At 40.4% G+C, this 27,714-nt stretch overlaps 1 protein-coding gene across 1 annotated transcript in view; it reads right to left on the bottom strand.

Moving 5' to 3' along the window:
- The window catches only part of LOC147321850 (uncharacterized), a 97,509-nt gene that overhangs the window by 67,330 nt on the left and 2,465 nt on the right, over positions 1 to 27,714 (bottom strand). Inside the window, exons 2-5 of the mRNA XM_086305130.1 lie at positions 27,047 to 27,166; positions 18,362 to 18,432; positions 12,546 to 12,669; positions 11,065 to 11,244 (exon numbers count right to left, since the gene is read on the bottom strand). Of these exons, the coding sequence (XP_086161256.1) occupies positions 11,065 to 11,244; positions 12,546 to 12,669; positions 18,362 to 18,432; positions 27,047 to 27,166 (495 nt within the window). The remainder of the gene's footprint in view (positions 1 to 11,064; positions 11,245 to 12,545; positions 12,670 to 18,361; positions 18,433 to 27,046; positions 27,167 to 27,714) is intronic.

Below are 27,714 nucleotides of genomic sequence, written 5' to 3'. Positions count from 1 at the left end.
TGGGACTTTGGAATAGCATACTGTAAATGGACACAAGGATTTCTCTCTTTCTTTCCTTCTTTACACATTTTGTCCTTACTTTGCATTTTTTCTCTCTCATTATCTTTGTGTACATTTCTCCTTTTCTTTTTCTTTTTTTGCTACTTGAAAAAAAACAAAAAGGCTTCTTGTTTTGCCTTTCTTTATTACTTTCATATTTAAGATTGACTAATTGTACCATTATGAGACTTTTGGTGTTACTGAATCCATTATGCATGGCCTGTGCTGGCAGTGGGTCTGAACACAGCCTGTTTTCAGTCATTATAATTCAGTTTGCTAACACACAGGCATTGTGCTAGTGTAGGGTTAGGGGAGATGGTATGATAAAATATTGAGGGCGAGCAAGGCAGCTGCAGATGCTAGCTGTCATGTGTGAGCGAATGAATGTTATGACAAGCATGTTTAAACATTCATGCGGGGAGGATAGTTTAGGAGGGCTTTTCATTAACACCAATATGTCTTCGTCTCCCCGGTGCAGACACTGCTGGTGGAAGCATGACAACAACAGGGAGGAGAGGAATTAACATCTCGAGAGGAAACTGCCACATATACAGAGAGAAGTAGAAACAATCAGTCCTGTGCGAGAGCACACACAGGCATACACATTTAACACTGGCTGACTCAACCAACTCTAACAGACAACTTTCTCTTATTTACCAGGACAGCTGTGTAACTGTAACATCGTGTTCAGGGCTGATCAAGTAGGTGGAAAACTTCAGTAGTTTCTCACATCAACCACAACAACAGAAATTATTTTGTTCAAATTAAGACTGAGAACGAGGGGGGAGTCCGCTAGGGGGCGCGTTATGGAGTAGACGCGCAAACCACGAGGTCCCATTTATCTGTTAAATTACTTTATGGTTCACCTATTGTGGCCCAATTCAGAGATTTCTTAAGCTCTATTAAGAAAGTCATCATTGTTTTAGCTGTTGTTCTTTCCGTCTTTTTGACTTATCTCGAAGTGAAATGCCTCCTAAGCAGTCTGCTAAAGGAGTGCAGGCTAGCTGCTCAGGGACCGCTAGCAAAACTACCGTTGACCCAGCGACACTGCTAGCTTTCCGCGACATTGTCAAAGAAGTGATTCAAGAGGAAAATGACAACCTACGGGACGAAATTAAACGAGCCATTTCGCCCATCCAAACCACTCTTGACGAATGTACTGAGAAGTTGGGCGAACACGAAGAAGGCTTGAATAATCTGGACAAGCGGCTAGAAGTTATGGAGACATCTTTCGCAGATCTGAGTAACCAATACAAGAAGTTGCTGCTGAAAACTGACGACTTGGAGAATCGGGGAAGACGATGCAACTTGCGTATATTAGGAGTGCCGGAGGGAGCCGAATAAGGGAATCCCACTAAATTTGTTGCTGATCTGTTGCACGTTGTACTGGGTGGTCCCGGCGGTTTGGAGCAGGCTCCGATCCTGGACAGAGCTCACCGGGCTGCGGTTGCGCTGCCCACGGAGGGAGGGCGACCGCGGCCGTTCATTGTTCGCATTCATTACTACCAGGAGAAGGAGCGGATACAGCGCTTAGCCAGACAGAAAGGCCGGCTGGAGTTTCAAGGGAAGCAGATCTTCATCTTTCCTGACTACAGCGCCGACCTGGCCAGACGCCGGGCTGCTTTCAGCGAGGTGAAGGGACTACTACGGAAAAAAGACGGAGTTCGCTACGGTCTTCTTTATCCTGCCCGGCTTCGGATCTCGTTTAATGGAGAAACACAGGTATTCGACTCTCCTAAAGCAGTGAAAGATTTCATTGACTCCAAGTTTGAGTCATCTCCCGAATGACATTTCATAAGAACCACCGGGACTTTCATACCATCGTGACTATATTTTTGTCAATCAATAAACGGACGATCTTTGGTTTAGCTTAGTTTCATGTTCAATGTTCATTTAGAAATCTCAGATGTTGGTGAGTTTGCCCTTGTTTCCTGGGAGGTTAAATATATTCCAGTACTTGTCACTTAAAAGGGACTCCGGGGTCAGCTTTGATGAGAAGTGAAACAGGTCCGTTTTTCGGTTACGGGTAAATGCGACGTGGGAGTTTTTCTCTTTCCTTCTCTTAATTATTTTACTCTATTGTGTTGGACTTTGTGACTTTCTAATTTGAATATATTTTGGACTACATGTGTGATTCATAGTTCAGATGCTTCTGCTCATGTGGGGCTGTGGTTATGAATAAGGTGAATGGGACTCTTAATAGAAGCAGGGGAGCTTTGGGAAATTGGTGTGTGTCGTTTGGGGACAACACTGAACACGGGGAGGTGGGTGGGAGGGACTTATCTACTTTTTCTTTTTCTTTTCTTTTGTTTTTTTTTTTCTTTTTTGTTGTATATTATTTGCTCAGATTATTGTTAACAACAACATTTCAGTGTGCACTCATGATAGGATTGGTATTTGCGTTTGGAACCGCCTTTTTCATCATGTACTTATATGGTGATGACTTCTGTTGATGACACTTCAACTGCTGTGAGTAATGGCTGCCATGTTAACTTTATTAGTTGGAATGTGAAGGGATTGAACCACCCAGTGAAACGAAATAAGGTACTCTCTCATCTTCTTTATCTTAAAGTACATGTAGCGTTTCTTCAAGAAACACACCTTAAGCATACAGATCATGCCAGATTAAGACGAAATTGGGTTGGACAAATTTTTCATTCCAAATTCAATGGTAAAGCCAGAGGTGCAGCAATTTTGATTAATAAGAATACTCCGTTTATAGTCTCTCACACAATAGCTGACCCAAATGGTCGCTATGTAGTTGTGACAGGGTCCCTGTTTAATACTTCACTTATTTTAGCAAACGTATATGCTCCGAATTGGAATGACTCAACTTTTTTCAATGACTTTCTTAATTCCCTTCCACAGATCAATACACACCAATTGATCCTTGGAGGGGACATGAATACTGTTATGGATCCAGTACTAGATCGCTCCTCAGATAAAAGACTTCCACTCCCTAAATCCTCATTAGTGTTACAGTCTTATTTACAAACCTATGGGGCTGTTGATGCGTGGCGATTTCTCTACCCCTCCACTAAACAATATTCCTTTTTTTCTGCAGTGCATCAAACGTATTCTCGTATAGACTACTTTTTTGTTGACAAAAAATTGCTTCCCAATATCAAGACTTGTAAATACAATAGCATAGTAATATCTGATCACAGTCCACTTGTTTTGGAACTCAGCTTCCCGGATGAACCCTTTGTGTACTCCTGGAGACTCAATCCTCTTTCTTTGTCGGATAAGGAGTTTGTGGAATATCTTTCCAAACAAATTGATATCTTTATAAGAACAAACATTACGCCTGGCATGGCCTATAGTACGGTTTGGGAAAGCTTAAAAGCATTCTTACGGGGCCATATTATATCATACTGTTCATATACTAGAAAACAGAAACAGAAACGTCTTTCTGAATTGATACACCTTATTTCGCAATTGGATGAGCAACACTCTACAACCCCCTCTCCAGATTTGTATAAACAAAGACTAACGTTACAGACTGAATTTAATTTAATCTCAACCCAGCAGTCAGAGTCTATGATTCTTAAATCTAGAGGAAGATGGTATGAGCACGGAGAAAAAGCATCTAAAATTTTAGCACATCAGCTTCGTAAATCAGAAGCAACTCGTATAATCCCTGAAATTAGGACTGAATCTGGACATGTCACCACTACACCACAAGAAATAAATGAGAGTTTCAAAATATTCTATTCCAGTCTCTATGATTCTGAATCTTTAAACACGCCTGGACTGTTTGAGGCTTTTTTTGATGGAATGACAGTTCCGACTTTAACCTCAGCATTCAGAGACCAATTGGAGGAGCAAATTACAGTGGAAGAAATTAAATTGGCGATTAGCTCAATGCAGAATGGCAAATCCCCGGGTCCGGATGGGTATCCGGTTGAATTTTACAAGACCTTTAAAGACAGTTTATCACCTTTATTACGAGACATGTTCATTGAGTCATTGGTTTCAAAATGTCTTCCCCTAACGCTTCGACAAGCGACCATCTCACTCCTATTGAAGCCAAATAAGGATCCATTAGAGTGTTCATCATATCGTCCTATATCACTCTTAAATGTAGATTTAAAAATACTGTCAAAAACACTTGCTTTCAGGCTAGAGCAATACCTACCATTGTTAATTTCTCCAGATCAGACAGGTTTCGTGAAGGGTAGGCATGGTTTTTTCAACCTGCGCAGGTTTTTAAACATATTACACACCAAGTCAACTACAACCCCTGAAATTGCCTTATTACTCGATGCTGAGAAGGCATTTGACCGGGTGGAGTGGGATTATCTGTTTTATACTCTGCATAAATTTGGATTTGGCCCTAATTTCATTTCATGGATTCAGTTACTTTACTCTTCACCTATGGCACGTGTTAGAACAAATTCGTTATTCTCTTCTTATTTCCCACTTCTCCGTGGTACGAGACAAGGTTGTCCCTTATCCCCTCTTCTTTTTGCATTATCAATTGAACCACTGGCGATTAAACTGCGAGCTGACAGTTGCATTAAGGGCATCTTCAGAGGTGACCAGGAGCACAAAATATCCTTATATGCTGACGACCTCCTACTGTATATGTCAGAGCCTTTATGCTCTCTTCCCCGTGCTCTTGCCATTTTTGAATGTTTTGGTAATATTTCAGGTTACAAGTTGAACCTGCATAAAAGTGAACTTCTCTGTGTCAACTCTATAGCCAGAAAGATTTCATTTTCAGATTTTCAATTTAACGTTAAATCAGGGTATGTGACCTATCTGGGGGTTAAGGTTACCCACTCATACAAAGATCTTTATGAAAGAAACTTTGTCCCGCTGCTTAAAAATACTGAGACAGATCTTCAGAGATGGAACAATTTACCACTGTCATTAATTGGCCGCATCAATTCTATCAAAATGAACATACTACCCAAGTTCCTTTATTTATTTCAATGTATCCCATGCTACTTACCCAATAAGTATTTTATAACACTGAATAAGCATATCTCTGCATTTATTTGGAATGGCAAAAGTCCACGAATTCGTAAAGATTTCATGCAGAGGACTAGGCCAATGGGTGGATTAGCCATGCCAAACTTTCAGTCTTATAATTGGGCAGCAAATATTCGTAATATGCTGTACTGGATGAGTAATGTTACTACAAAGACTCCAGCTTGGCTCCAAATTGAGTCATCCAATTGTGGCAAAATTTGCCTATCAGCTTTGTTGAGTTCAGCTCTCCCATTAGAACTATACACCTATAAACGTAACCCTTTGTTGTATGACTCGCTCAGAATCTGGGTGCAATGTAGGAAAAGGTTGGGGTTACACTTAATGTCAATTAAAGCACCTATCTGCTCAAATCATATGTTCCCACCCTCCATGATGGACTCTGCCTTTAAAATATGGGAAACTAATGGCCTTAGAAATATCAAAGACCTTTTTGTAGATGGGATTTTTGCCTCATTCACGCAGCTCCTGAAGCAGTTTAATGTTCCTCGGCAACATTTTTTCTGCTATATACAAATTCGTCACTTTGTAAAGAGTCGATTTCCTTCATTTCCAGAACTACCTGAGGAAACTTCTTTGGATAAAATTATTAATATAAACGTTCATAAGAGAGGGGCGATTAAAGAAATCTATGCTATACTATTAGATCTTCAATCTCCTTCTCTCTTCATCCTTAAAGCACAGTGGGAGAAAGACCTTGGGATGACTATAACAGATGAGCTCTGGCAATCTTTTCTCCAGAGGGTACACTCTTCTTCGATATGTGCCAGGCATGGGCTCCTTCAATTTAAGGTCCTACACCGATTACATATCTCCAAGGAAAAGTTAGCCAAGTTCTATCCAGGAGCTGACCCTCTGTGTAACAGATGTAAAGCAGAAACAGGTTCGCTCCTTCATACCTTTTGGACATGCCCCAATCTTCATACCTATTGGGTGTCTATATTTAACACTCTGTCAGAGATGTATAACGTTAAATATGATCCTTCTGCTCTGACGGCTATCTTTGGGGTGATACCTCAAGACATCACTTTGCCAAAATGCTATTCGAATTCTATTGCCTTTGCTTCACTTATCGCGAGGCGCCTTATACTTTTAAGATGGAAGCAGGAAGCTCCTCCCACACATGAACAGTGGCTTGCGGAGCTCATGAGGTTTTTACATTTAGAAAAGATGAGATATACACTGGCAGGTTCAACCACCAAATTTCTTAAGGAATGGCGGCCATTCCTGATGTACATGGAAACATTTAAAATGACCACCTTATCATGACCGGATGCCATATCTCTATATCACTATCATAGTTAACTGTACGCTGAATGTCCCTTATACATTTTATTTTTGTATTTGTTTGTTTTTTTGTTGTTTTGTAGGGGTTTCTTTGGTTTGTTTGTTTGTTTTTTCCTTCTCTATTTCTGTTATCTTTTGGGGTATTGTAAATACTGAACAGCGAACTACTGTATGTTCAATGTTTTGTTGTTAATATTCTGCTGTGACTGAAAATAAAATTTATTAAAAAAAAAAGACTGAGAACGAGGGAGATTTCTGTGCCAAATGTGCACCGCCACCCATGCTGTTAGGTTGTCAGGAGATTTGACCAGGCAGAAACAGTGCAAGTTCTTGATGCTTTCTGGAGACTGGAGAGAAGTAAAGCTATTTGTGGTAATTTCTTGGGAGCGAAGCAACATCTAATCTGTTTACATAACCTTGATGAAGTGAGATCAAGGAACAATTACAGGTGATAAATAGGGATTTAAGCTAATGCTGCTCTGGTGTATAGGGTCCACAATGTGTCCGCGCAGAAATTAATTATCTTTTTTTTTTCTTATTATCAAGCTTATTTAACAAATTTCCCACGTGTGGGACTAATAAAGGTTATCTTATCTTAAGCTATTTGAAGTATCTCTGCAGCTAGTGATTAAAAAAAGGCCCAGATATAACAATGCCGTAAAACAGTTCAACAACACTCTCTTGTTACTTAGGCATGGTATTGTGAAAAGACGAGACACATTGTAGCAAACTCAAACTCCATTTAATGGAGTGCAAAATCAATACTTATGCTGATGATCTCATGACGTCAAATCAAGGCGAAGGAGGGAAAAAAGGAGCATCATGCATTCTCAACATAAGTGGCTTTGACTTGCAAAATGTGTTTGCATAACATGAGCTTTAGTTAATGTCATAAATGGCTCTAAATGCTGCAAGGTGCATTAAAAATATGCACAGTCATCCGTTTTACCTACACCTTGATGCAAACATTTTGAATTAATCTCGTTTTCACTGGTCAAGCAATTCCATTTTGATATTCAAATTTGGTGCGCATGTGTGCCTGTGCACGTCTGTGCATGACTGATCTAATCAGTCTTAAATCAGTTAATAAGCCAAGGACACAGAGGAGATGACTCAGCTGATGTGAGCCCGAGCTAATATTAGCATCTCGCCCCCTGTTCTAGACCTGCAATGCACGGAGTAGCTTCTACTGTTTGGGCTTCCCATTACAAAAGTGCACGTTTTGGACATTAAGACCAGCAGTTAAGCGCACCGCAGTGAATTCCATTAGCACATTAGCAAAGGTGCCACGACCTAATGCTAAGGTTGGGTGCCGCATTTAAGACCTTACAGTATTTGTTCTCTAAAGCAGCTTAAGTCAAATGTGAGGGTAGCCCTGAAACTGTTCTTAAAACTAAAAGCAAGGCTAATCCAAAAGACAGGCCTGTATATGTGAAAATGTCATTGTTGCCACTCTTCTAAGGGCCCTAAACAAAGTATAAATCTAATGCAAAATTATTCGGAAGCTGTTGTTCTAATTAAACGTCTCCCAATGTCAGATGCAGAGGCCAAACTGGAAGACAGGATGAGTACTGTTCTGTCAAAACTAATAGTCATTTCCAAACCACACATGATCAACTACATGGCTAAATGTTCAAAAACAGGCACATGCCACAGAGGCAAACAGATACATATACATGAATGCTGCCTATTAATTAAAAGCCAGAGCATGAAGTTGACTTGGGGTAGGCGGTTTGTGACACCACAAATCTAGGAGACTTCCTGTAAGACATAAATCTGTTGTGCTCTCACTCTCTCTATGGCACAGGCACAACAAAGACAGTCTTGTCCGGGTCCCCCCCACCCCCACCCCCATCCATTCATTAGAAGCGAAGCACAAGCAGCTGCGGCCAGGTTCAGAGACAATCTACATTCTCTCTCTTTCAGTCACTCATTAATTCCCTCTGTCTTTTTCTCTCCGGTTCGCTCTTATTTTTAGCCCTTTTCTCCCTCTCCCTCCATTTCTTGCTGTCCTTCTCCAGGTCCCCCTCTCTTCTCTCTAAACATTGTCTCTTCCACATGGCCCGGATAATGAGTGGTGGAGCTAAACGAGAGGAAACACGGCTCACTATTAGGAGGGGAACGCTGACTGAAGGTTTTAAATAAACGGAGAGAACTTGAGGCCAAATTGTATTTCCAAGGACATAAACTAATGGAACAGCCAGACATTCTCTGAACAAATACACACTCTGTTTAAACAACCATAATAGTTGTAAAAATATACATGTCAATGTAGATCTAACTGAGAGACAGGCTGGCAGAAGGCAAAGAGAAATACATATAAATGCAGATATCCCCCATATATGAAAGCCCAAAAACAAACACTGTTCAATCCTTCTTTTCTTTAGTTTGGAAAGCTTAATATCCTGCATTTAACTGCAGAACAATAAGGACATGAAAAAAGCATAAACGCTCGTCTCTGAAAAGTAATTAGGCAAACGTGTTTTCTTAAGTGTCTCTGATATGCTCTCAGGCACATAAATCCACACCCACACATAAACACACACAGAGAGGAGCCCACCCTGCCTCGCTGTGGGGTTAATTGGGTTATCTAGTCTGATTAGCATAACTAATTAGGATCCTTGTTAACGGAGGAGTGCTATTTATTCAATTAGCGCTCTGTGTGTATGGATCCCCTTCATCGCTGGTATAAGTTCAAATGAAAACGAGGCAAAGCTAAGTAGGCATGAAGGGAGACCTGTGGGCGCCTGTGCGCGTGTTGATTTCATCATTTATCTGTTCAACACACAGATGCTCACCATCAGGTGCCAGGCACTTCAGCCCCACCAGCCCCCCCCACCCCTCACTACCACCCCCACCAACACACACAAACACTCCAAGCTTGCTATGCTGTGGCTCTTAAACCCCCTCATCATCATCATTAGGTTTCTGATTAGCATAATTAGCACTGTTAACCAGATGAGCTTGAGTGGAGCCAGGCTGTGCCAGTCGGGGCAGCTGACAAATGTCAAGCTCCTCGCACTTTTCCAGGTTGCGGAGGGGGCTACTTGTTCCTCATCAGGTGGGTTTATGGCACATTTCCATACCCTTAGTGATTGCTAACTGATAACAAATGGTCTTTCCAGCACATTTTGATGCAATGTGCACACACACACACACACACACACACACACATTAAAAAAAAAGTCAGAGGGGGATGATTTCTCTCTCAAGGCAAGCAGCCCTGTAAAAGTGACACAGCTCTTGAAGTTATATCAGTTAATAGAACAATGCTGAGCTCATACCACCAATTTATTCATTCGTGTTTGCAAATGCAGATGCTGTCTTTTGTTTGTGATGCTCAACATGCGCTTAAAGCCGACAGTAAACACAGAAGAAGCAAATCAACAGCACTCCTCCGGTCGTCAGCAAGTGAAAACTCACAAACACAATCCAGCACTCACAAATAACCAGAGAGAGGGAAATGAAACAGAGAGAAAGAGAGAAGGAGCGCTACATTTACTGAAATTAAACATTTTCTCATCAGCCTGAGGGTGCAGCAGGCCCACTAATGTATTATTCATCCCCACTTCACAAAGGAACATTAATCAATTATGAAGATATGAGGATCTTAAAGTATAGAGGAGAGACGAAGAGCGGCTTGTTCGTATTAATATGCGGCCGCAATCGTGCGCCTCCACCCCCCCACCCCCTTGGTCCTCAAATCAATATTTTGCAGATTAATTTGGAGCGGTTGTGGCGAGATGGCAGGATGGAAGGAAGGGGGGGAGAGGAGAGAGTGTCTGAGGTCTGAATTAAGGTGAAGTGTTTTGTTGGGGTTTTTTTCTAGGACTTTGTGTGTGTATGTGCATACGCGTAAATATGCTATCTGCTGTACTGTTTTTGGTAAACATATTAAGTCTGCTCAATAAAGGGATGTCCATCATCCAAAAAAAAGTCTTAACATTGAAACACTAAGTTAGGATTTTGATATAAACGTGTATAAAATTGTAAAGAGAGAAACTTCATGTAAATCATATCAATGATCAAAAGAATCTAATCATCCTGAAACTTGATGAAGGTGTGTAACTTCTTATTGGCAACCCAGTTTGCAGTTTTACCCGCTGATGAGTAGTTCTTGTTAAGTTACAGAGTGCATTAATACACTCACCTCAGAATTCAAAACAGCTGCCTTCTTAGCGCACTTTTAAACAGCCCGGATATAGTCTTTTCCATCTTCCTCAAACCCCCTCTTCCACTCTTTATCCACTCCTCTGTCTTCAGTTGCTCCTGCCTTCTCCTCTCATCTGTTTTTCTTAACGCTCCTTTTTTATCTTTTATTTTCTCCTCATCCTCCCTCTACCTCCATAGCACCTCTTTTCTTCTTTAACTCCTCCTGCAGCTCATTTGTTCTTACATTCAGCTTGGAGAGCTGAAGTCAGACAGGAGAAGAAAAGAAAAAAAGAAATGTGCAGGCAGTCACATCTCTGCAATCTGTGGAACAAATGAGGTACCAGTCACATAATCTAAAAAAACTAATCTGAAACATCAAGAGACCCATCGCAACACAACATCCTGCAAGGCAGTAAAAGAAAAAGTGGGTCATGCAAAAAAGATGGCTAAATTGACTGGCACTAAGTGAGCGAATGTATGTTTTATCACACCACACGTTAATAGCTGTTGCATGTGCAATATGCGTGGCACATGCATGTGTATGTGTGCAAACAGCAGTCCCGAATAGTACACGTGTAAGCCTTTGCACACCTGAGCAAGCGTGTCAGCCCCCTCCTGTTGCAGGAGCTGAATGTTAGCTTGCAGTTTGGTGATGCAGATGTCTTTCTCAGCAATCTCCTTCATGTTGTCTTCGTGGATCCGCCGCAGACAAGACAGCTCGCTCTGCAGGTGCACCAGCCTCTCACCGCTTTCCAGCACCTGCGTCGCAGTCTTCGCCAGAAAGGAATTAAAATTTGATTTCCCCCCCCAAAAAGAGACAAAGGTTTATTTTCATTGAGAATTATTCACTGGCTAATACTCCTCATACAATTTTTCCAAATTGCTTTTGATTACTTTTTCATAAATGTCTCGCAATAATCTGAAATGAATTGGAATGAATAAAATTACATTTTTATATCAATTCTTAATGTCTCATTTTAAAATAGAAGTCCATGTAATTACAACTGTAAGAGCCTGAGCGATAATTGCCTGGGTTGTGTAAGACAAATTCATAGTTAGAAGTTCACATACTGCAGATTAAAATACAACGTATACTGTAAATATATATCATTTATAGTTTAATTTGGCCACGTGTTCTAGAAAGCTGTTCATTTGATAGTGTCGTCGTGCTAACAAACAGTATTTTTTTAAGTTATGGCGCTCACATGTACCAAGGCTCCGTGTGTGTTTGTGTGTCCTGTAGATCTGTTTGCGCATCTGCATTGCAGAAGCACCAGCTAAACAGAAACACAAGTGGAATAGAAAATATATAGCCATTTGTTGAAAATGTGATTAACAGAACAAGCTCCAGTTACTCTACTTGTTTCTCTACGGATCTGTCTGTAATCACACAAACCACTAATTAGCGGCAGTGCAAATGAGTCAACTCACAAGCAGCATAAACAAACAGTAACCAGCCAACACACACATAAACAACCAACAAGCCTGGGTTTACCACAAGCACAAATGCATGTGTGTATTTCTGCAAGCCTGTGTGTGTTTACGTGTGCCTTAACCATAAGCCACAGAAGACAGTAAAACAGCAGTGGGTATAATTTAGTGACACCCTGTAAGGAGGTGTGGGAAGGTTGTAAAAATCTCTCCCTTTTAATCCCGAACGGCGATGCCATGTTTGTTACCCAGGGCTCTGAGATATGCTGGTAATTCATCACACACGCCATGGCTTCCTGTTAAACCTGACTGCACATGGAGAGCTTGTAGCACAGCTGCCAAACCAATATCGTAAAAAAAAATTAAAAAAAGACTCCTCCACCTTTTAAACAGCCTTCTCAACAAATGCTGCAAAAAAAAGAAACAATTTCTTAGCAAATCATTTAATTGTTTCAACCTTACAATTGCTATGAGAAAAAAAAAGAGATTTGTTTACATTGTCTTGCTTTTTTTGGGGGAACTATCTTGAGTCCAGACAATTACGTGCAAACGACAGAATGTCTTGTTTGCATTTTTGTGGCGTGATCCCGGTAGCTCATTCTTTGGAATGTGCTAAAATCAAGTCAAGTCAAGTCGGTTACCTTTTGCTTTCCTTGTATATTCTCTGTGAGCTCCCTCTCCAGATCCGAGATGATCATGTCCTTGGTTTGCAGCTGGATTTTCACATCTTCCGTCTCAGACGTCATCTGGTCCACGGAATCACTGCTATAGCGGAAAAGCATAAGGAAGAGGAAGGAAATCGTGAACTACTGAACAAGCAGATAGATGTAAAACATAGAAGGAAAATATCTCTTTTCAGGTTTATAGTGAGTACAGAGTGCATTATTAAGTGATGTGAATTACAGAGATGAAAGCCACAGCATATTGCAGTGTATATAATTGTTTCCATCACAATGTATAAGCTTTGATCCTTAATCAAATTGTTTTAACAACTGATGCAGGATAAAACAGGAATGTGTAAGCAACATGCAGCACATGTATAAGGTGTAAAATTCAAAAACATCTCATTCAAAAGCAGCAAAGAGATGCTGAGCCTGTTGAAATTTGTGCTAGATGACAGCAACCAGAGCTGATATGTGTTTCTCTCCGTCAGTGTGTGTGTGTGTGTGTGTGCGCACGCGTGTGCATGCATGTGTATAAGTCTGTGTGTCTCCCAGCGGTGAAAATACGTTAACTCTGCCCAGACACCTTTCTGAGTCACCAGTGACAGCTGTCACACACCCAAGATGGAAAGAGAGAGAAAAAAAACCCAGATCATACGGCACTGTGTGGTACTGTTCACAAACACACGGGCACGTACAAAGACACACGCAGGCACACGCACGCACACACAGTTTCATATTTACCAGCCTCATGAGATGAGCTATTCTGATGAAACTTTGCACAGATTAAAAATGTTAAACTCACATTTGATCAAGCGTGTCTACACTTTCACACCAAGTGGAGAAGGAAAGGCAAGATTTGACAAAAGTGACATGTGAGTGGATAGAGAGCGCTGAGAGTTAAATCTTTCACTTTGGCAAAAAAAAAAACCAAAAAAAAAACTTTTCAGTCAAATGGAGTAAAAGCCACAGAGGAAACAGTGAAAGCTGACTTTAGATTATAGTCTGGTTCTGCCTCGATAGGAGAATGGGAACGTGTATGTTCTGCTGTTATTAATCCACTTGATGTCTTTTTATTTAATCGTAAGTAGAGTTTTCCTCTGTTGTAAATAATCACCGAGCTAAGGTGATAATTTACAACACACAACCCGTGATATAGAAGCCTAAGTAACACATAGGTATGTGTAGAAGGATGGTTTTTGGCCCAAAACATGTCATTTAAGACCAAAAGGAAAAGAAATGCTAACATTTATTATAAGATGACTTCTTTAGGTCCTTTTAGTCAGAGGTGCAAAACTTAGGTGTAAAAACAAGCTAATTTAAAACCTATTTTCCTATAGAAGGAAGACACTTGGAAAATGGATGTGAGTGCGTGCAAGCATATGCTCGCTGCAAAAACAAAGATTTTTTTTAAAACCACACTGTTCTTATCTTGTCCAAGAACTCATGAACACACAACTAATGCAGAGTCAAAGGATTAAAAAAAACAAAAATAATAAAATAACTATAATTTGTGTTACTTAATGACACATAAGCCTCTATTTTCTGCACCATTAATGGATGGAACTGAATTTATTAAGGAGAGGAGGATCCTTCATTTCCAACAGTTTTGCTTCTTTTGGGAAAATCAAAATGAAAACATGCAGCAAATCCTGATCTGCAACAAGTCAACATGCAAATTTATTCATGCCATTCAAGTGCGTACGTATCTGCGTGCGTGTGTGCATAATATTGCAGGTCATTATTATGCATGCAACAAATAAGGCTGCACGGCTTGTTATATTGCAATATACAATAAGTACTTGTGGTAAACAAATGACACAATGTCACACCACCAGAGGAACAGAGAATTCCTATTAAAAGCATTAAGTGTTGTTATGATTACTGTGTGGACAGAGTGAGCAGGTTGAGTGAATGTGACTGAATTGTGCGTGTGTGTGTGTGTGTGTATTACTGTGACTGTATGTGATATTAAAGCAGGCTCTCGATTTCTCAACCTGTCATTCAGCCCTATTAAGCAAGGCTAACAAAATTAGTCATGAATATGCAGTAATAACAAATGCAAATTGCCACCACTCCCCCCCAACACGCTGTGCATGTGGGTGTGTGAGCGTGTATACATATGTGTTTGCCCCCAGGGCTATAGACATTGGCTCTGTAAACCCAATTCTTTCTACATCATTACAGCAACAAGGCATAATTCATAAGAATAATCTGAACATCTATGTAACCTGGCACGCAAAAAAAGGACACAAGTCCTCCTTGAGACTCTCTTCACACGATGGGGTTCACATATAGTACAGCGGGTTCGCTTTAACCTTTTTATGTTGTGGGGGAAAAAAGGCTGGGGGTTTCCCGCTCCGCGTTTTATGCTTGAGACACAAGCGCGCACGTGTCGGTGCATGTACACACACCAACATGTAGATAGTCTGTTGCCTCCGTGTCCCCAGGGTGGTGTTTGACACAGCCTGGGCGCTGCCACAGCAATTAACCTCCCCCGTTAATGAGAGGAGTTCTGTCAAGCAGCCAGATGGCACTGCCTGGCACGCTGCCATGCAAAGACACATATGCTCATATGCCCACACAGCTTCATTCACACACACACACATACACACCCAGAGACATGCACATATACACATTTAGGAACATGCACACGCAATGCAATCATGCCCCCCACCGCCCCACCTCACTGTACATCTAACTGTTGCTGCTTGTCAGCATCCCTCACCCCTTCCCCACCCCCCCCTTCTTCACCCATCTCCTGCATTGTCTTCTCTCCATCATTCCTCCCTAGCTCCATCTCTGGCAGCTGCTTATCCATGTCGCAGCGCTGCAGATGTCACAACTCATCAGCTGGGAGAACAGCAGGGGAGGAGAAGAGAGAAGATTTTTTAGAGGAGAGGAGGAGTTTTCTTGCATCTCAGTATTTGACAGAAAAGCAACCAACTGGATGAAGTTTCATATATTCGCACACGACTGACTAATCAATGTGCTCATTTCGTGACTTTTGTTAATGTCGGCGACTTTTTCATACATGTAGAAATGTTAGCCGTGGCTTTAATAATCAGCTGTATCGTTAAGAAGTGTGTGTGCTTATATTTGGAAATGGGTAGATACGAGCGCTGCGCGTGTTCTGCTTTGTGTGTTTGTTTGTTAATTAGCGTGGCACTTGGCCGCGGCACGGCCCGCTGTGTGTGCATGTCTGCATGTCCGTACAGCAGCCCACCAGGCCTTCGTATTGATCAGTTAGCTTGGCCTAATAGGAGAAGAGGAGCCTGACCTGGGAAAGTCAATATGGAGAAAAAGAGACATATCCTCCTCCCGTCCTGAGAGAGAAGTGGGAGAGAGAGAGAACGAAAGAGAAGAGATAGATACAGAGGTAGAGAGTCTACTGTACACTGTCAGTGCTGAAGAAAATGGTGAAGAGTGTGTAGCTTTTTGGAAAACCAGCTGGACAACAGAAAAACAACCAGCGCCAGAAGAAAATAATAATATAACAATGATGAACCCACCCCCCTAGTCTCTTGAAGCCCATGTATCTCATCACTCTGTTAACAGAGAAAAGTTTGAGTTTTGAATTAGAACAGTCTCACTGAGGGATACCGCCTAAGTTTCACATAAGTGAAGTTCCTACCTTTCCCAAATGAGAATCAGGATATTCTGTCAGAGCTTTTTTCCTCTCTCTTTCCTAACTAACTTTCAGCATTTGACTGCTTTTGGCAAAGGAAAACAGCACTCAAGTTAACTCCTGTGTAAGAAAAAACTGCTGGAGATTATACTAAGGGGAAATAATTTAAAAAATAATTGGGATAAAAACTGACACTCACTCACACATTAATACACCGATAGATCAATGTGTGTGGGGGTTTATGGGTGTGTGTGTGTGTGTGTGTGTGGGTGGGTGGGTATGTGTGTCGGGGGTGTCTGTGTGTGTGTTATGTACACCATTTCAACTGAAATATATAAATAAATTTGTAGATAAACAAAAAAAACAGAGAAAACGGAAAAGTAGATAAAAGACTTAGGTTTCACCACGCACACGCATACATACACAAACACACACACACACACACACCTGGCTGAGTGATGCTACCCTGGAGGGTGGCTTCAATCTGATGCGTTTAATGTTGACGCTGGTGGCAAGAAACACACACACTCACCCGCTGTTTCAACCTGCCTGTCATTTCATTTCAGGAGACCTGATTTACTCATTTCATTTATTTAATTTTTTTTATTATTATTATATGTGCAGCCATTTAAAACGCTCAAGGTGTGATGCAAAGCCCCACATCTCTGACAGCAAGTACGCTGACTGAGGATCCATCACACCCTTCAGTGCCTTTTACAGGAATGGCATAGAAACCCCGTATAGCCACAAACTCGGCTGTGCCACATTGTGCCAGACCACTGATTCCTGCTTAGCTGGGTGCTTTAATTGGCTGCGCTGCAGGCTGTCAAACCACCGACTGTCACTTTTGACCATATTTGGATGTGTTTTTTTAGCTATTATATGACAGCTTGTGAAAAATAAATATCAACTGCAATAATACCCATGTGTTTGGAAATTAACTGTTTTTCTTTTAGGTCAGTAAATATTATAATGTCACCTTTGATGACAAAGGCATTACTTGTCAGCAGGGGTTGTACTGGAGTTTGAGAGGAGGAGGAGCTCTTGTGTAGTGAGGTCAGGAACACATGATCTACTGCAGGCAGTAGAAACGGGGACAATGTCTTTAGTTAAAATTTGGGCAGATTATTCACTTTTTTTGTAATTTCAATGACATAATCAATACATTTCAATAACTCTACAGCATACATCATTGCTTTTTAAAATCAGACCACTTCCTGCAATAATCACTTGATACACCATGAAAACATATTGGCATTCTCTAGATGAAACTAACCTATATTTTGACTCTTCTGCTGCGGATAAAAATGCTGACTTCATTCTAAGCATAACTGCTCTGTTGCCAAAGGGTAACTATGAATTTGTGCACAGCAGCTCAGCTGCTTGCTTGGAGAAAAGCATTTGGGTTAATACCTAAGATCACAATGGCATGTCAGAAGATATAAATAATTAATGAAATTACTGCTGCTGCTGTGCCACCTGCGTAACTTGCAGACGGCCAATCTCTTAGTGTCGGGACATCGAGAGATTGAGTTGTATTGTAGCATCAAACAGCTGTGTGATGCTACAGCAGCTGTTTTATAAAGGCAAAGAACAAAACAATGATATGTACAGCACGAGACAAGGTGTAATTTGAATGAGTTTTTATTTGGATGGTTGTTTAAATTGTCCAAATTATCCAAATGCTTCTCAATTGATTTTCCTATCAAACTTCTTACTGGTCAAGTGAGTCCATGTGCCTAGCTGGCAATGAAAAAGTGTGAACTAGATAAATATGTATGAGCACAAAGATTCAAAAATGCTACTTTCATTAGTTTTGTCAGAATGTAAAAATAAAAATCTATCTCTCTGGGAAGATCTAACGTCAAAACAGAACACGTCTTTAGGGGCTTTGGAGCATTGCATGGTGGGAAATAGCATATAGGGATTTGCATATTGCCATGGGGACAGTGGTGTTGCAGTGACTCCCTAAAGAGTTCAAGCTCCCTCAGGATAGACACAGTCCCTGAGGCCAGCTCTGCTACCTTTCTCAACAGTGGGGTACCTGTGCATGTGTGTGAGTGAGTTTGTGTGGTCGAATCATGAAATTAATCATTATTTCAGTCAAAAGTAAACTTCTCCGAAGAAAAAAACTGCCTAGCTGATGAGAAGCGAAGGTAATACAAACCTGCGTGGGATGTGAGCCACAGGTCCAGTGACCTCATCCAGCAACAAAGGCTTCAACCCAGCCTCAGACACCTAGGATACACAGAAAATGACATCCTGATTATTTATTTCTGTTTAGTGTATTTGTAGTAACTGCAGCATTATAATGCAGTACCATACACCTTGAAATGAATTTTAATGCTAAAGTAGTACACCCAAGAAATAATACGTTCTCTCTGAACTCTAACATATCCAAATAGTTCAATATTCACTTCAGTACAACCTAAATTTCTGTTTATTAGATATACACTGCTAAATAAAGGAAAATAGTTTTGTAGAAACTGATTTTCTCGGGTGTAAACCGTGATGAAGTCCGACAGCGCCCAGGGGTAAAGGTGTGAAGTGTATCACCCCTGACTAATTGCTAAGAATTTGCATCTTGTTGACCGCAGCAGCATGATAATATTATCATGAGGAAAGAAGACATTAATATACAGCAACTGCATAAATAAAATTGAAGGAAAACAATCATTCCTCATTTTCAAACCCAGAATCCAAGATTAAAATGGAGATAGAACTGATTTAATAATTCGACTTCCCTCCTGAGAGATTTTTTTTTTAAAGAACATCTTTAAAGCAATACAGTAGTGTGGGAAGTCAAGTGCATTGAAAGGAGGACAGAGAAAGCAAGACAGAGCATATGCAGACAAAAGCTTATGCACAAACACAGACAGACACACAATTCTCAGATATAGTTTCAATTCAAAATACCCCTTGCCATTATCCTGTCTGCATGTCTTTTTTTTTCAAATGAAAATTTGTAAGGACGAGTGAAAAATGTGTCAGCACAGTTATTGTGAGGTCAATTCACACTGTGCAAAAAAGAGAACAGCATAGAAGGGGGGCAAAGGAATTAACTGAGTTCAAAAGAAAAGTAAATAGTTCTGATTGTCCAGCGTTTTTTATTAGGCCAGACTATTAAAAAGAGGGAAGAAATAGACAGGACAGGGCCAAATTAACAAGGGCAATAAGCAACAGCTGAAAAGAGCAAAGAAAAAGACTGCCAGAGAAGGAGAGAGCGGCAGGAGGCTCCACGGAAACAGAGAGGCCCGGCACCGCTGGTAAAATATCGGCCACTCTATCGCCGTGGTGACAGGGGTCACTCCGGGAAAAGGAAATCAATGCTGACAGCAATGACTCACAGGTCAACACATATCCCCCGTGTGTGAGTTAATGTGTGTCTGTTCGTTTGCTTTTGGCCATGAGTGTGTGCGTGCATGTGTGTTTTTCAATTATGCATATGTTAAGTGTGTTTATGTGTATAACCATGCGTTTGTGTGCATGCGAGATAAGATATGGAGCAGTAGAGCACATATGGAGTGCATAAAATATCAAGTTAAACCATCTAAAAAAAGGATCTGAAGCATGTGTAAAGATAAGATTCAGTTCATTTAATGTGTAGTATTTAAGGCCTAATGGTAAAAGACAATTATACAGGTCACCTTTGCTGTTTTAAAGGAGACTAATCATTAAATAACACACAGAGTCTGGATCTTCCATTTTTGCCACCACTTTACTATGAACTTGAAGAAAACTTTAAATTAAGGACATTGATTGGTGAATGATGATTACAGAAAAGGTGTTCACTCACATATTAGTGCAATTTAACCTGCTGGCAGTATTTATGTATGGGGACTCCTCCTGTGTGATGGCACGTTTGAATATTATGTTGTATAATACCAGCATAGCATTACTGGTCTATAAGAAAGTAATATAAAAAGCCAAGCTGTCCGTCCTCTAAGTAATCAATCTGTTTACCAAACCACATCTATAAAAATATACATTTAAACACACACACACACACAAAAGCCACACACGATCATAAAATATTCATATTCTAATGCACCTGCAATGTGACAATGAGAGGACCTGGAAAACGTAGAGGTCAGCGGCTAATATAGGTAGGCTATGTGTGTTTAGGAGTGTGTGCGACTGTGCGTGCAGGCCTTATATATACCCTTGGGTTAGCAGGAGTTACGACCTGCTTACATTATTAAGGTGAGTAGTAGGCTGTGTTATGTATGCCTAAAAAGCCAGTCAATTCATTACTGATGCAATCCCCTAAGTACATGAATAAGCGTGCGGCTTTCTCCTTTTCTCTGCCTCTCTGAACTGTAAAGGAGACAAAATATTGGTGCGATGCAGGGGGCTTTAGATAAATCAGAAACAGGAGGAAATTAATAATAAGAAATAAAACAACATTAGCTGATTAAGTATGTATGAGTGTGTGTGTGTGTGTGTGTGTGTGTGTGTGTGTGTGTGTGTGTGTGTGTGTGTGTGTGTGTGTGTGTGTGTGTGTGTCCATCGTTAGTAATCCGTCACCTGTGGTCTCAGCTTTATGAAAAGGCCTGCAATCTATGATAATGAGCCCTGTGAAGGTTATGACCACAGTAAACTCATTTGTTAGCAGTAGGTATATATGTGTGTGTCTGTCTGGCTGGCTGGCTGTTTTATGTATAATATAGCAATGTCATAAAGGAGTGGCGAGGAAAAATACTTTTAAAGTATTGGTGAAAATCATCAGAGACGGGGAGTGAGAGAAAAAGAGGCAAGCAGGAAAGAAAAAGAGAGCACATTACACAGATGTTGCATCACATCAATTAGCTTCCTTGGGCAGTTATTAAAAACACAGAGAGGACTTATACAATATATTCTTCTGCACGGTGTCCTCGGCATAACAAGCAAAACTAACTTCAAATGTTGTGTCACAATTTCTTATTAGGAAGGCAAACGTCCTATTTTTTTTTTTTTATCTTTATTTATTTTATCTTCATCACTACAGGTCCTTTCCCTGTTATGCACAGGGAAAAATTGTATTAGATACGATGTAAAGAGATTGCACTTGTAGTTGCAGTATGGCTGGTAAGTACCAAAAATGGTCAACAGTAGGACTTCTACTGTAAGAAATACAAGGAAAGCGCAAAATAGCAACAGTCATTCCCAGACTGATTTCCTTCTTCTCCACTGTCACTCCTCTTTTTGCCTCAATTTTCCTTCATTTCTTTTTCTTTGTTTTCAGCCTCAAACCTCATCACAGTCTCTTGTCCCCTCCTGTCTCAATCATTTGCCCCTAACATACTCCCCCCCTCCCCCCAACACACACACACTTCCCCTTTCTTGTTTCCTTTTCTGTCTGAAAATAGTCATCAATTTTCTCCCGAGCTTTGTCAACTAAAAGCAACAGAGGAGAAAAAAGACAAGAAACAAGCAAAGCGGGAACGTGTGCTCATGAGTCACCAGATCACAACACAAAGCGAAGCCTGAATAAAATAGAATCAAGCAACTCAAGCCAATTGTGACTGGAAGGAGCACGCCAGCATCTAGTTCTGCTACGTCACGACCTGCATGTTCAGAATGAGCGTAGACAAAAAAAAAGAAAGAAAAAGTTTACTTTAATTTTGCTTGAGCCTAATTCAAATGATGCAACGACAGCATACAGGCAAAAGCACATGTCTGCTGCCTTACTGAACATGTTATTGACGAGATACAGTGTGGCATCAAACGTACTGGCAGAGCCTATCCAATATACTGTATGTGCCGAGACGTCCCTTTATAAGATTTTGCCTTCAATTCTATAATCTTTCAAATATAAAATGTCCTATTTTGCCAATTTGTTGCAAAAAGACTGGGAGAGTAAGCTTTATTCCTAATTAGTGAAGTGGCACTGTTGTAAACCTTCCCTCTGCCCAATGGAAGAAGACTAAACTGTAGCAAATCACATTCATACAAAAAGTTGCTGATTTTAATTTTGGCTTGCCCAACCATGAAAGTTGCGTTGACTAAACTTACCGGTTGCTCTTAAAGTAAAACCCAAGTAGAATCATTTCTACACAGTTCAGAAAGCCACTGTCGTCTCCCTGCATCAGACGGACTTGTTACAGTTCCATCCTGTGGCTGATATATTAACAAAGGTTTACAAGGGCAGAGCACTACATATGTAAGTTTGGCCTTATGGCTGACCTTACAATGCACTTAGTATCCTGTACTGGGAGTAATGCTGCAGCCACTCCTACAAGCCATTTATTCCAGCTAACGACCGTCAAGCACTCATAAATCAGCATTAGGAACCTCTTTCGCCTTCTCTCTCTCGTTTAGTCCCCCTTCTCTGTGGCTCCCTCCACTCCTCCGATATTTTCTGCCCCTTCTTGCATGCATTTTTTTTTTACAATTTACCTTTTCAAACCTGTCACTCATTCTCATTCAAATTCAATGTTTTTCATTCTTCTTCCTTTTAACTACATCCACACTGGCAAAGTTGATAACACCATTTGAAAAACGCTTAAATAAACGCATATTCCTTGACCAAACAGACGCATATAATTTGTTATCCAAGTTTAATTTAACACTTCTAGTTAAAGCTGAAGTCTTTGTCTTCTTATGGGCAAGGATTGTGTGCTTTGTGCATGACACAAGGGATGGACACACGGTGACTGCAGGCTGCAAACATGGGCGTTGACATCGCTGTTTCCAAAACTCCATCTGTAAACTAAAACTGGGTCATTGCGGATCTGTTTTATGGGTCCTAAAATACCAAAGCAGTGTAGGTCTACAGGTGTAAACATAACAGCATTGATGTAGTGTGCATATGGCCTTATACTGTGTATCTGTCTACCTGTCAGTCCTCCTCATCATCATCTCTTTATTTATTATGTGTGGCCCCTCTACCCCCTGCCATCCATCCTGTTTCACCCTCTCTTTCTGAAAACCCCTTCTCCTGCAGATAGAGATGGCGTCCCTGAAAGGTCTAACCTGGTATTGGCACCTATATTGATTTTAATTAAGCTAATTAGTTCATTATTCCAAGGATCAAACAGGGGCATCCATTACTGCATAGACAGAGAGAAAGAGAGACTTAGGGCTCTTGGGTGTGGAGGGGTGCTATGGAGTTAATATGGTAATGAAGACAATAAATTATCACTCACAGCAAAGTCATTAACAACAGCATTAGCATAGTCAACCACCGTGACCCCCGTGACCTCCCCTGCTCTGTCTTTCTCACTTTCACTGCCTTGTTCCCTCAGAGCACCTGCCACAAACGCGAATGCTGAAGCGTGTGTGAGGTGCGTGCATGTGTGCATGTATTTGTTGGGGGAAGTGGAGTTTGGGGGGGTTGATAAAGGTCACAGAGATCATAGACTGTTTTTAATGCTAACCTGAATTAGGTTTCAGCAGTCACTGCTATGTAGGGTTGGACAGGTGTTCTTTGAAACGCTTCTACTGCACCAAGTTCGCAGCATGAATCATATACAAGCTAACCACAGCTTAATCAGTTAGGAAGCACGCTACATCAGTACTTCTATTACAATCATTTTCTTCAACATATTTTTGACAGATAGTCTTAATGCACCGGTATGTATGTATTTTCAAGTAGACCAGATGTCAGAACTCTAAAGTTGTGGTCATCCTTAATGCAGGGCTGATATGCGCTGTAGCCTGCATACTTACATGTTTCATTTACATGTAACTACAACCCAGGAAGAAAACTGGGCCTTGAGAGTCCTGCTATGAAGAAAGCTCCACATGACAAGAAAAATTGTGCTCTCATTAGCAAAAATTAAGTCATGAGACCAATTTTATCATTTGGTTCCCAGGCTTTAAGATTTTAATAGCCCCTGTTCTGTGGTTTATGGGAATGTCATAAATAGTCGCTTTGTGAATCACACACACACACACACACACACACACACACACACACACACACAGCTGGAGACATTGCTGGCATTCAGTGAGCAAATTTGTTGTCATCACTTGTTGTAACTGGTTTTGCTCTCTCCTCCGATACAAATAACACAAAGAAAATCCTTTGTCAACCACCGTTTATAAAGATTAACAAGCATGGCCGATGGGAGACTTCCAGTTTAGGCAACCGCAAAAGAAGACTGCAGGGGTTCCAATGCAGGCTATTGAACTGTTTGTCCTATCATGTGGGTGTTTTTTTTTATCTATGATTGTAGGAACATTTTGGGGGCGACGGTGTTCAAATTTTGTCATGACGAGCTGAGTGGATGCCAGCTGATTCCAATTTACCTCTTCTGATCTGTACTTACTAACAAATACATGTCTCAAATTAAAGACATGTCTGTCACTGCAGATGTTTTCCTAGTACAGTTTAACCTTCCTGCCTTCTTGGGACCTTTTTGTGCCACTGCTATGTGTTAAATGGCTGCCATTTCCACTGTGTTCAGTGGAATATAACCAAACTTGCCACAGGATAGTTTTTACCTGTCAATGTTAATATTCCAGTGTGAATTCCTTAAATCAGCCTAAAATGGCTGAGCAGCAGAAATCCCCACACCCATCACCCTGGGGACCATTTTCTGCCCATTGACTTCCATTATAAACGCTATTTTTCAACCCCAAATTATCATCATATGATTTTATTTTTTCTTCTTTTCTTGGATGTCAATGAAGACTCAGGGCCTTGAAGTTTTAATTTTTAAATTGCAAAAAAAATGCAAAAAAAATAATGGCAGGTCAAAATGTATGTTGGTGCCAATCTTTGGTCCATCTAAAGGCCTACTTATAATGACAATCACATATTACTTCAACTGGTTTTTTGTGGAAATATTTAGTTTCGTTTTTTGGTTTTTGGGGCTTATAACACAGGGCGCTCATGTAATAACACTGGGATTTGAAGGGTTAAAACAACGAAAATATAATTAAAACTTTACATGAATATTTCAGGGAGAAGTAGTTTTACAAGGTTGGCTAATTTAAAGTGGAATAAAATATGGATATATGGTCTTTTTATGGCATGGCTGAGAATGGTCCCTAGGGTGATGGGTGTGAGTTTTTTAAAGGATGGCAGGAGGGTTAAGTAAGGTTCAAAACATTAAAAAAAAGACTATTTCTTCTTTATCTAAAATCCTGGGTTGTCCTATAACCCCTTCAGTTAAAACAGGTGTTCAAGTACAGTACAAGTTTGTATTGCATGCAAGGGACATGTCCATCTGTCTGTAGATGGCACAGACCAAAGGCTAATTGTAACAGTCTAGAACCCAGAATACAATCCTTGAATTTTATGATATTATGGCCACAAAACAAACTCTGTTTAGTGTCCATTAGAGTTCAGCCCTATTGTGTATCAACAAGACCATACACTACGATTCAATCAGACGTTAGCCAAGCTCCTATTACAGAGCTCATTGCATCGTTTACATTGTGGAACGGTCCATAAGTAGCTCTAAATGCTCCTCATTTGATTGGATTTCGCATTATGGACATCAGAGCAGAAACACACTGACTATCCTGTCCCCTGACTATCCTAATAGACTGTTGAGTGAGACGCTCCATTTGTTTGTATTTGTTTACTGATGTAGACCCTGAAAACATACAAAGTAGCATAAACAGACAGTGAGAGCATCGTGTAAGACGGGTGAAAATGGAGATTCAAAGGCTCAGAAGATGGGTCGATAGCGGCAACAAACTATTATGTTCCCTCACAGCGTGTCTCTTTTGCTGCCAAACGAAGCTGCTGTTATCACAAACAATAGCAAAACTATGACTGGATGGACTGAAGGACTCTCAGCAACTAAGTGAATGTCACTTTAATAGATTTTACAAATTGTTCTTCACCTTTTCCCTTTAAGCTGTATGTTTTTAATCAGCTTGAGAAATGGAAAAATAAATTAGTAAAGTTCCTAAAATTCCATTACTGATAATAAATGTGAAAATTAACAAATGTCTTTGCTTTTCAAACTATCCTGTAGGCATGTATTGTGCTATAATATGCAAGAAAGACATATATTGTAGAACTTATTCAATAAAGGAATCTGAGAAAGTGCTATGGAAGAAAAACGGCAGAGATGCCGGTATTTGTGTTGCTTAAGCAATGTCAGTGAAGAGAATTAAGTTTTAAAATGATGAAAGTTAAAATTGGGCAGCTTTGAATGCTCAAAAATGCAAAGCATTATGTTAGCGTGACCTTTGTAGTAACGGTGTAGAGAGCACACAAAGCTAGCCCTCTGACCTTCTACATAATGGCAGATAAGTACTTTGATGTATAATAAGCCATAATTACTTTTCTGTGTGTAAAATCCACTCAGAGGAGAGAATATTGATAGAAGCCTGGCCGTAACTAAAATGGAACAATGACTTAAGGTCACTACATCAAGTGGTGGTGATGTTGTTAGTTCCTCCTATAATAAAGTTTTCCTTTTTTAGGCAGTTTTTCCAAAGACCCAAAAGCAATAGTTCATTATCTGTCTCAAGGATAGATTCTAATTCACATTAAGGAAGAAAAGAACACTGTAAAATCGCTAAAATTACAGAAGATATATATTAAAAACAAAGACAAGAGGCCTTTTCATGTGCAGAGGAATTTTTGGCAACCAGAGGAGGTTTAAGTCAGCCACAAAAAGAGCCCTCCAACCCTTGATCATGTAATAAAATTATTTTCTGAGAGGTTTTTGGTCTTTTTTAGTCAGGCATAATAGCATTTTTGTTGATCGAATGAACAGAAATAAGAGAAAAATGCATCGATTTTTGTCAAATAAGGTAACAAGGTAACTTTGCCTTCAGAGTACGCAGATCAGTCATGCTTACTGCCATGGCTAGTCACCTCTTGTAAGCCCATTCTGAGCCAGGAAAAAAAAGCACTGGGCGCAGTTACATCTGTGTCAAGATGAAGCCATTTATAAAATCTTACAGCCAAAACACGATCATGGTTCTGTCCAGCTCCCCTTTGCAAATCCTCAATGGTCTGAACAAGCACCTGGATGTGGTCTGTGAGGTCATTCACGTAAGACTGCAGGAAGTCCACTTTCTTCTGTAAGAGCAACAGTACAACAGGATAAGATAGTGGTTAATTATTGTGGTTTAATAAGCTGACAGTTTATATGTTTAATTAGTTGCTGAGTACAGATTATGGTAATTGTTAGGCCCCGGTCATACAGGCCTAGAGACTCTCTGGGACAATGTGAATACTGTAACAGATTAGTGAGTGGCTGGCCTGAGTTGGTGGCCATAAACAGGGCAGAGTAAGATTATTATTAAAATATCCAATAATAAAAAGTTCATTAAAAGTCAAAATGATGAATCCCAATATGGGAGTGTGCACAAACACTAACCACAGTGCAGTTAAGCAACATATATCCCCTCAATCCAGCATGTCACTTATAAATGTAGTACTCCTTGGTGTTAAAACAGGGACTATATCCCCAGTGACACCTCACAGGAAAGGCAAGAGATCCAGGCAAACACAAAATAATAATGTGTTTCTTATTTAGTTGCATCTTACCCGTCTTTAGAGCAGATGAAGAATCTGATTTAGCATTGAAACACATTAAATGATGATCAATTGTATGGCCGGGCAGG

Source organism: Aulonocara sp. 'chitande type north' Nkhata Bay, linkage group LG9 (genome assembly GCF_057382095.1).
Source record: "Aulonocara sp. 'chitande type north' Nkhata Bay isolate Kocher_YH1m ecotype deep benthic linkage group LG9, A_spYH_male_GT1.1, whole genome shotgun sequence".
NCBI lineage: Eukaryota > Metazoa > Chordata > Actinopteri > Cichliformes > Cichlidae > Aulonocara > Aulonocara sp. 'chitande type north' Nkhata Bay.
The sequence above is the reverse complement of the archived record's forward strand: the minus strand, read 5'-3'. Positions and strand labels throughout refer to the sequence as shown.